Genomic DNA, 9,814 nt, shown 5'->3' on the forward strand with positions numbered 1-9,814 from the left:
TTGAAATCAATAACAGGTGGAGAACTGGAAAATCCACAAATATATGGACATTAACACACTTTTAAACAATTGGTGTTTCAAAGTAGAAATTGCAAGAGAAATCAGTAAATATCTTGAGACAAAAGAAAATGAGAACATTATATGTAAAAACTTATGGGATGCAGCAAAGGCAGTGCTGAGAGGGAAATTTATAGCCCTAAACACTTACACTAAAAAAGAAGAAAGGTCTAAAATCAAGACCTAACTATACACAGGAGGAACTAGAAAAAGAAAGCAAACTAATCTCAAAGCCAGCAGAAGGAGGGAAATAACAAAGACTAGAGCAGAAAAGAAAAGAAATTAGGTGTAAAAAAATAATATAGAGAATTAACAAAACAAATGTTGGTTCTTTGAAAAGATCAATAAAATTGACAAACCTTATCTAGACTGACAAAGAAAAAAAAGAGAGGAGATGCAAATAAATAAGATCAGAAAGGAGAGGGGGGACATTATCTTTGACCCTACAGAAATAAGATCATAAGAGGCTACTATGAATAACTGCATGCCAACAAATTAGACAACCTAAATGAAATGGACAAATTTGATGAAGCACACAGACAACACTGATTCTAGAAGAAATAGAATACCTCAACAGACCAATTACAAGTAAAGAGATAGAATCAGTCTTCAAAACTTCCCAAAAAAGAAAAGCCCAGGACCAAATCACTTCACAGGTGAATTCTACCAATCATTTCAAGAAGAATGAATAGCAACCCTGCTGAAACTCTTCCAAAAAATAGAAGAGGTGTCACTACCTAATTTATTCTATGAGGCCAACGTCACCCTCATATCAAAGCCAGATAAAGATCCTACCAGAAAATTACAAACCAATTTCTCTCATGAATATAGATTCAAAAATCCTCAACAAAATAGTGGCAAATTGAATCAAACAGCAAGTTAAAAAAAATACGTATATACACCAAGATCAATTGGGTTTTATCCGAGGTACGTATGGGGGGCTCAACATAAGCAAGTAAATTAATATAACACATGACATTAACAAAACAAAGGGAAAAAAACTACACATGATCATTTCAATTGATGCCAAAAATGTATTTGACAAAACCCAGCATCCTTTGTTGATGAAAACTCTTAGAGAAATAAGAATAGAAAGAAACTTCTTCAATATCATAAAGTGTATATGTGAAAAAATCACAGCTAACATACTTAATCATGAAAGATTGAAAGCTTTCCTGCTAAGATCTCGAACAAGACAAGGATGCCCACTGTCACTACTGTTATTCAACATTGTCCTGGAAGGTCTTGCCAGAGCAGTTTGGTAAGAAAAAAGAAATAAAAGCCATCCAAATAGGAAAGGAAGATGTAAAACTTTCATTGTTTGCTAGGACCTGATCCTATATACAGAGAGTCCCTAAAAATTTACAACAAAGCTACTAGAGGTAATAAATGTATTCAGCCAAGTGATAGGGTATAAGATCAACACACAAAAATCATAAGTGTTTCTATATTCTAGTAATGAGCAATCTGAGGAGGAAATCAAGAAAACATTCCATTTACAAAAGCAACTAAAAGAATCAATTCTATAGGAATAAATTTAACCAAGGATGTAAAGGGCTGCTACACAGAAAACTACAAAATATTGCTTAAAAAAAATCAAAGAAGACATAAATAAATGGAAGGACTTTCCATGTTCATGGATTGGAAGACTAAACATCAATATGATGTCAATTCTACCCAAAATGATGTACAGATTCAATGCAATCCAAATCAATATAGACCTTCTCATCTATGACCAACTGATTTTTGACCAGGCTGCCAAGTTCCTCAATTGGAAAAGAGTAGACTCTTCAATAAATGGTGCTGGGAGAACTGGATATCCATATGCAAAAGAAGGAAAGAAGACCCCTATTTCACACCATATACAGAAATTAACTCAAAATGGAGCAAAGACCTAAATATAATAACTAGGACTACAAAAGTACTAGAACAAAATGTAGAGAAGCATCTTCAGGACCTTATGTTAGGCAACGGTTTCTTAGATTTACATCCAAAGCACAAGCAATGAAAGAAAAAGTAGATACATGGGCCCTCCTCAAAATAAAAACAAACAACAAAGAAACAAACTTCTGTGCATCAAAGCACTTTGTTACAAAAGTGAAAAAGACCACCTACTAAATGGGAGAAAATTTTTGGAAACCACATATCCGATAAGGGTTTGATATCCAGAATATATAAAGAAATCCTACAACTCAACAATAGAAAGAAAAACAACACAATTTTAAAATGGCAAAATACTTGAATAGGCAGTTCTCCAAAGAGGATATACAAATGGTTAAAAACAAAACAAAACAAAACAAACAAACAAAAAAAAAACAAAAAACATGAAAAGATGTTCAACAACACTAATTATTAGGGAAATGCACATCAAAACCATAATGAATCATTTCAGACCCATTAGAATGGCTACAGTCAAAAAACCTGAAAACTGCAAGACCTGGGGAGGATGTAGAGAAATAGGAACACTCATTCACTGTTGGTGGGAATGTAAAATGGTGCAGCTGCTATGGAAGATAATTTTGCAGGTCCTCAGTAAGCTAAGTATAGAATTAACTATATGACTCAGTAATCCTGCTACTAGGTATATACCCAGAAGAACTGAAAGCAAGGATTTGAACAGATATTTGCACAGTCATGTTCATAGCATCATTATTCACAATTCCCGAAGATGGAAGCAACCCAACTGTCCATCCACTGATGAATGAATAAACAAAATGTGTTAAATACAAACAATGGAATATTATTCAGTTATAAGAAGGAATGAAGTCCTGATGCATATGAAAACATGGAAGAAGCTTGAGATCATTTTGCTGAGTGAAATTAGTCAGACACTAAAGGGCAAATATTGTATGATCTCACCAATCTGAACTAATTATAATAAGCCAACTTCTAGAGTTACAATCTACAATATAGGTTACCAGGGGATAGAACGAAGTTAGAGAATGGGGAATTGATGGTTAATTTGTACAGAATTGCTATTTAAATTTATTATAAATGTTTGGAGATGTATAGTGGTGATGATAGTACATTATTATGAGTGTAATTAATAGCAGTGGATTGTATATGTGAATATGGTTGAAAGGGAAAATTTTAGATCTTATATGATACTAGAATAAAAATTAAAAGATAACACATAGGACTACATAACACACTGAACTTGATTGAAAGAAATTAGGCTAGGCAAAATGAATTTGTGATGTTAGAAATCTAGATAATGGTTTACTTTGGACTATAACTCACAAAGACAATGGGACTTTAAATAGACTTTAATTCTGTGGACCTAAAATAGTCTAGATTTTAAATTTCAATGTTATGTAAATATTATTGTTTTGCATTTTAATTATCCCTGGAATTGAGACAATAGGTGGGGATTATAATAAAATGCAGACCTAATATCTTTGCCATTCCATTATTGACACGCCATTACAATTTATTTTATTTCATTGCAAAATCTTAGGCTTTATTGGACAGTCTGAGTGACTTTGCATTTGGATTTATTAATGTTCTGAATTGACACATTTCTGACTCTGGGGCAAAACCAACTCTATTTACTAGAGTTCCAGGAAGGTCCATAAAGAAGCAGTGATATTTGATTTATTCCCTCCTGACCCTTGGTATAGACACACCTTCGGTTGAACCGGTGTGTTAGGAGTGCAAAAACTGAGGAATATTAGGGAAAGAATGGCTCTTTCCTTGTTCTGTTTTTCACGAGGAAAAAAAAAAATTCTTAATTATTCCTGGATATATACTATTCCTCTTTCACCCATTCCATTGATATGGACCATGTTATCTGATTGTTGAGTTGGGAAGAAAGACTGAGGATCCTGGGGGCAATAATCCCTTTCTCCCTCTTTTTTTTGAGAGCCAGATGTCTGCAAAACAAAATATTCTTTTTGACCCCTACCTGCCAGATGCTTAACAGAGGCAGAGATTTCTTCATAGAGAGACTAATATAATTTGGACCCATGAGGATAAATCTAGTGTTAGGGATTTAGAAAGCTCATGTCAAACAACAAATCCCTGTCTCTAAGTCCAATTTTTATCATTAATAAATGTGAAATTTACATCTTTGTTTGCTTTAATTCTTTGTCATATTTGGGTTTCAACTAAAGGGAGGAACCAACATATCATTTAGGAACATCTTCAAACTCTGACCCTAATAACTATTTTCTGAGAGATTCAGATGTGTTTCATCCATTAAAAAATGAAGGTACAGATCCGACAGCTTTCCAGGAGACAGGCGTCTAAGGCTAGTGAGTTGGTCATAATGGCAGGTGAAGAAATAAATGAAGATTATCCAGTAGAAATTCATGAGTATTTATCAACATTCGAGAATTCTATTGGTGCTGTGGATGAGATGCTCAAAACCATGATGTCTGTTTCTAGAAATGAGTTGTTGCAGAAGTTGGACCCACTTGAACAAGCAAAAGTGGATTTAGTTTCTGCGTACACATTAAATTCAATGTTTTTGGTTTATTTGGCAACTCAAGGAGTTAATCCTAAGGAACATCCAGTAAAGCAGGAATTGGAAAGAATCAGAGTGTACATGAACAGAGTCAAAGAAATAACAGACAAGAAAAAGGCTGGCAAGCTAGACAGAGGTGCAGCTTCAAGATTTGTAAAAAATGCCCTTTGGGAACCAAAACCTAAAAATGCATCAAAAGTTGCCAGTAAAGGGAAAAGTAAAAATTAATTTTTGATTTTGAAGTACGTATATTCAAAAAGTACTTTTTGTTGTTTTCCACAAAATAGAGGATAACTGTGTGTCAATGCAATGTTTAAATGTATTCCTTTTTGAATTCATATATAAAGTTCACACTAGAAATTTCTTTAATGCTGAATGCATTTTTCCAGAAAGATTAAGTTATCTTTATTGATTTTCCTATAGAGAGCTATGAGGGTTTTAACATTATGGTATATTTTATATTCATAATTTACTGTCTTTTTTTGATGAAACTCCTGTTTCCTTATATAGGCCATTCTTTCATGTACCGTTTTATAAACAACTATGAAATTTAAGTTTAATGTTCTTTGTAAACATTTTGTACTATTTTAAATGAATAATGATCTTATGAAATATGTCATCTGAAGACTGAAGTTATAAGTACATCTGTTTTCACTATATAATATTAAGAAATAATGAAATAACTTAAATGTCCTTTTTTTCCTTGTGGTTATTTCATCACATTTTCATGATTTTAGAAATTATTGCTTTTTTTATATTCAAAGTGTGAAATTAAAACTTTAAGGTTATACTTTAATTCTTGGCACTTCACCTCTATGTCCCATTTAAAATAAAATACATTCTATTCTCATTTTCTTTTAGGTGGGAAATGAGGTTGTATATAGATGACTGAATTTTAGCATAATGGCTATACCCTGTTAAAAAGAGCTGTAAATGTTGTGTAGCTAAGCTGTTTATTTTTCTCATGTGTAAATTTACCCTTCAAATTAGGAAGATAGATTTTAGAAACCATCACAAATAAAGAAATTGATGAGTTTTTGTTCTTGATGCATATTGCTTTAGATAACTTCCCACAGTTCTGTTGATCTCACCTTTTTAGATTTTTTGCTTATATGTCTTTGAGACTATGTCAAGTACTTACAAGTGTTTTGGAACAATTTCTATAATCCTACTTAAGTAGAAGGAGAAATCCAAAGGAGATTACATTGTGTTTATATTCTGATTTATCTTTTGGGAACATTTGTTACAGAGAATTCTACATATTAAACTTTTTAAAATGTCTAAGCCTATGAATTTTAATTCTGTTCCCTTAATGCTTTCTGTCTTTGAATCCACATCATCATGTGTAGGAATGCCAAGTACAGTAAAGTACTTTAATTTCTGAAAAAGGAGTTGTTAAAATTTTCTGTGTGATTAATTCTCCATAAGTAACCTTGAATAAATGGATTTCTTGATTTATGGTAGCAGATATTGGAAATGGTCTTAAAATGGAATGGATTTTGTAAAGCATGTTGAACTCTTTCTGTGACACATGAAGAGGAAGTCACTGATAGAGGCAGAAAGTCTCTTCTGGCACTCAAGTCAGACAGTTTTTGAAGTGGAAGAACATTTATAGCTATTTCACTTTTTTCCACCTTCATCCTCGCAAATTTCTAGCTATTTTCTTTAAAGTAACTTCTTCATGAGAAAACTGTTATAATTAAGATCAAGTGTAGTATACACACCTTTGTGTTATTTCTTGCAAAGAAACTTGTAACTTGCATTTCTCTTTATATTTTTTAACTTCATAAAGAAAAGATTCAATGACAGACGTCATAAAATTGCCAAAAATCGTTAGCCAAATTTAGGTTTGTGAAGGTCCAATTCTACATTCTGTTAAATTGGGAATTGTCAAACAAGTACTTCTTTCAGTGCTTATTATTAGAAATGAAAAAAATAGTTTGAGTGTATGCCATTTTATTATGTATAATTTTAAATACTCATTACTTAGCATATAATGAGGAGTTGAATGGCAGTAGTGCGTTGTATTGCTTATTTGTTTGTCATTTGTTTATTCATTCCATAAATACTTAAATGACATTTACATTGCCAGATACCATGCTAGGTGCTAATTCCTAAGACAACTCAGCCTTTAGTCTATTTTTATAAAGTGTATGAAAAAAGTAGTCTTTTCATTCAATTCAGTTTTTCAGTTACTGGAAAATTTATTGCAAACTGTGCTCATTAACCTTAGGCAGAACCATAAGGGATGATAGGTTGATCTATTTGACTATGATGCAGTTGTTGGTAACATAGTTTGTTCCAAATGACTGTCTGCTTTAAGTTTAGATATTACTTACATCTTTTATTAAATCTCCTTGGGAGTCAGCAAGTTGGAGAGGTCGCAGCTATAGATAATTTTAAGATTAGAATTATGGACTATTATTCAAATACTAAGTAATGAGATTTTGTTTTTAATATTATTTTAAATACAGTTTCCTTCTTGTTCATAGGTGTGGGATGGGAATTCATTTTGGTAAAATAGAAAATGTTCAGAGAAAAATTGAAGCTTGAATTATGGTTTACTACATTCCTGGAATTGGGAAGTCATGTCAAATTGATTGATTTTTAAGACCCTATGGATTAAAAAATTGTTCCACTTAGCTATTAGAAATTGATTGGTTTTATTTCTAAATAAGTCTTTTAAAATGAACTAAGAATGTAGGAAATGTTTCAAAAATGGACAGTATATTGAATGTAGATACTTTTTTCTTAAGGAGGTCATTGGAGAAAAAGATATTTTAGGAGTCACTCAGTTTATGATACAGATTAGTTATAATTTTATGTAATACATTATCAGAAATTCTGGCTTTACAAAATTGACATTAAGAAAGATTTGTGTTGTTTCTGAGCACCATGTAATGTGGCTAACTTTTGTATATAAAAGGAAGAGAAAGAAGCACTGGTGTCTCATTTTCTTCCTTCATTGTTCAGATGCATAATTATTAGTACACTTGCTTGGATATATTCAGTGGCTTTTTAACTGAACAACCTTGGTAGCAACCTGTTTTTTGTTTGTTTGTTTGTTTTTGTTTCATTTTGTTTTGTTTTTAAATCTTCGTTTTGTTGGGATGTGTTCGCATGCCGCGCAGTCGTGCAGGACGGGTCGTGCATTCGATTGTTCGCAGTGCCGTTGCATGGTTGTGCGTTCATCGCCTGGGTCGGTCCCTGGCACCTTCATTGGCGCGCACACAGAAATAACGGGAGTGATGGTTGGGGTGAGAAAGAGCAATTGGGGTGGGGGAGAGCACTGGGTACCTTTGTCTGTCTGTTTGTTTGTTTGTTTCCTTCACCTATTCTGCTCATCCATCCGTGGACTGGATGGGGTGGAGTGTGGTCCTTGTGGCTTTCCCGGTCCCGCTGTCGCCCCTCATGGGCTACATTTTTGTGCGGTTGTCTTCGAGATTCGTGGGATCTGGGTTGTGGTTTGATGGTTTCGGGTGTCTACCGCCGGCTGCCCCGGTTCTTTGGAGCCTGGAGAGAGTTGTCTGGATTGTGTGTGGGAGTGCCCACCAGGGTGACCTCTCGGCTCCTTTTGGAATCTCTCAGCAACCTGTTTTTATATAAATGTAACCTTGATATACATTACTAATAAAAACATTTTCTTTTTCCCTAAAAAAAAAAAAAAAAAAAAAAGAAGGTACAAACCTAAAACCTATAAACCACAGAAAAGGAAAACTCCTGAAACAAAAATTAGAACTTAGTAAAAACACAGTTGTTAAAATGAAAAGTAAAATGCAATATAAGGTTTGTAAAATAGACTTGAGAAAACTTCCCTAAGCAAAGAATAAAATAAAGGATGGAAAACATAAAAGAGAAAGGAAAAATATTAAATTAAAAAAAAAGAAAAACATTGTCAATGCAGGAAGTCATTCATTTTGAGTCTAAGAAGAGGTCCAGAAAAGGAACAGTGAAAACAGATTAGAAAAATATATCTCAAGGATTAATACAAAATAATAAAGTCTTCAGTATGAAAGCGTTCCTCAAATTCCCAGGACAATAAGGTTTTTTGTTTTTTTTTAATCCAGTTTTAAAAACATTGTTTTGAAATTTTAAAGCAGAAGTGAAAGGGAGAAAATCCTTAATGCTATCAGAGAAAAATGAATATAGATCCAAAAAGCATATTGTACTAGTTAGTGTTCTCTAAGGAAACAGAATCAATGAGTGATATCTATGAATATAAGATTTATAAAAGTGACTCACGCAACTGCGGGTATGCACAAGTCCAAATTCCGTAGGGCAGTCAGCAAACTGGCAACTCCAATGAAGATGTTCGATGAATGCCTCAGGAAATGAACCGGCAACTTCTATGAACTCCTCAGGAAATGCTTGGCTGGTCAGCCAAAGAAGAAGTGAGGGTCCTCTATCTGTCTCGCTTAAAAGTCTTCAACTGATTGATTGGATTAAATCCAGCCAACTGCATTCTCTCATTGTGGAAGACACGCCCTTTGCTGAGTCATCAGTCACAGCTGCAGCCAATTGACTGATGATTTAATAAACCAATCTGTTGGTTTATTAACTAGCCACAAACATCCTCACAGCAATGGTTAGGCCAGTGCTTACTTGACCAGACAGCTGGGTACTATCACCTGGACAAGCTGACACATGAACCTAACCATCACACATATTAAGTTACCTACAGAGCAAATAAAATTAGACATTAAGTATGAATTTCAATAAGTGGACAGGATTTCGGAAGACAAAGGAGTTCAATGTCTTCTAAGTTCTTAAGGAAATTTAAATTAACCTAAGAAGTTATTAACGATTCTTTCCAGTAAACCATGTGAATCGGTAGAAAAATATCACATAAACAGTGTAAATCACAAGGAAAATTGGGGGGAAGTCGCAGGGTGTTAACTTTGCAGCAGGCTAGAGATTTATAAATCTAATTTTGTATTAAGACTAGAAAGGGCTCTAATGGGGCAATGTCTAGATGAAAAAGGGAAATTCTAAGCATTTGTACTATGCTTGAAAATTTAAAACAATGCATGAAGGTGATTAAAGCAAGATAATGCAAACAGGGGGGGGGGGCTAATTAAAAACCCAAGAAAATAATAAAATCTCTGCAAGTAAAAGGATATGCAATAAAATTATTACTATCACTTGTTGATTTTCAACATGGAGGCCCATCAGTTGATCTAACTATCTTTTCCCTTCACCTTTAAAAAAAAAAGTATTAGTGGTTTCTCTGTTGTTATAGAAAACAACATTAAAGTGATCACTCCAAACAATTTGGAAGTAAAAATATAGTCA

The 9,814-nt window shown here is 33.5% G+C and overlaps 1 protein-coding gene across 1 annotated transcript; it reads left to right on the top strand.

Moving 5' to 3' along the window:
* The first annotated feature begins 4,324 nt into the window (after positions 1-4,324).
* On the top strand, positions 4,325-5,043 carry LOC119538161 (nuclear nucleic acid-binding protein C1D-like). Its single transcript, XM_037840949.1, has one exon. It carries the CDS (start codon positions 4,325-4,327, stop codon positions 4,748-4,750), a length of 426 nt encoding a protein of 141 aa, XP_037696877.1. The 3' UTR covers positions 4,751-5,043.
* Positions 5,044-9,814: the final 4,771 nt, after the last annotated feature.

Source organism: Choloepus didactylus, chromosome 6 (genome assembly GCF_015220235.1).
Source record: "Choloepus didactylus isolate mChoDid1 chromosome 6, mChoDid1.pri, whole genome shotgun sequence".
NCBI classification, from domain to species: Eukaryota; Metazoa; Chordata; class Mammalia; order Pilosa; family Megalonychidae; genus Choloepus; species Choloepus didactylus.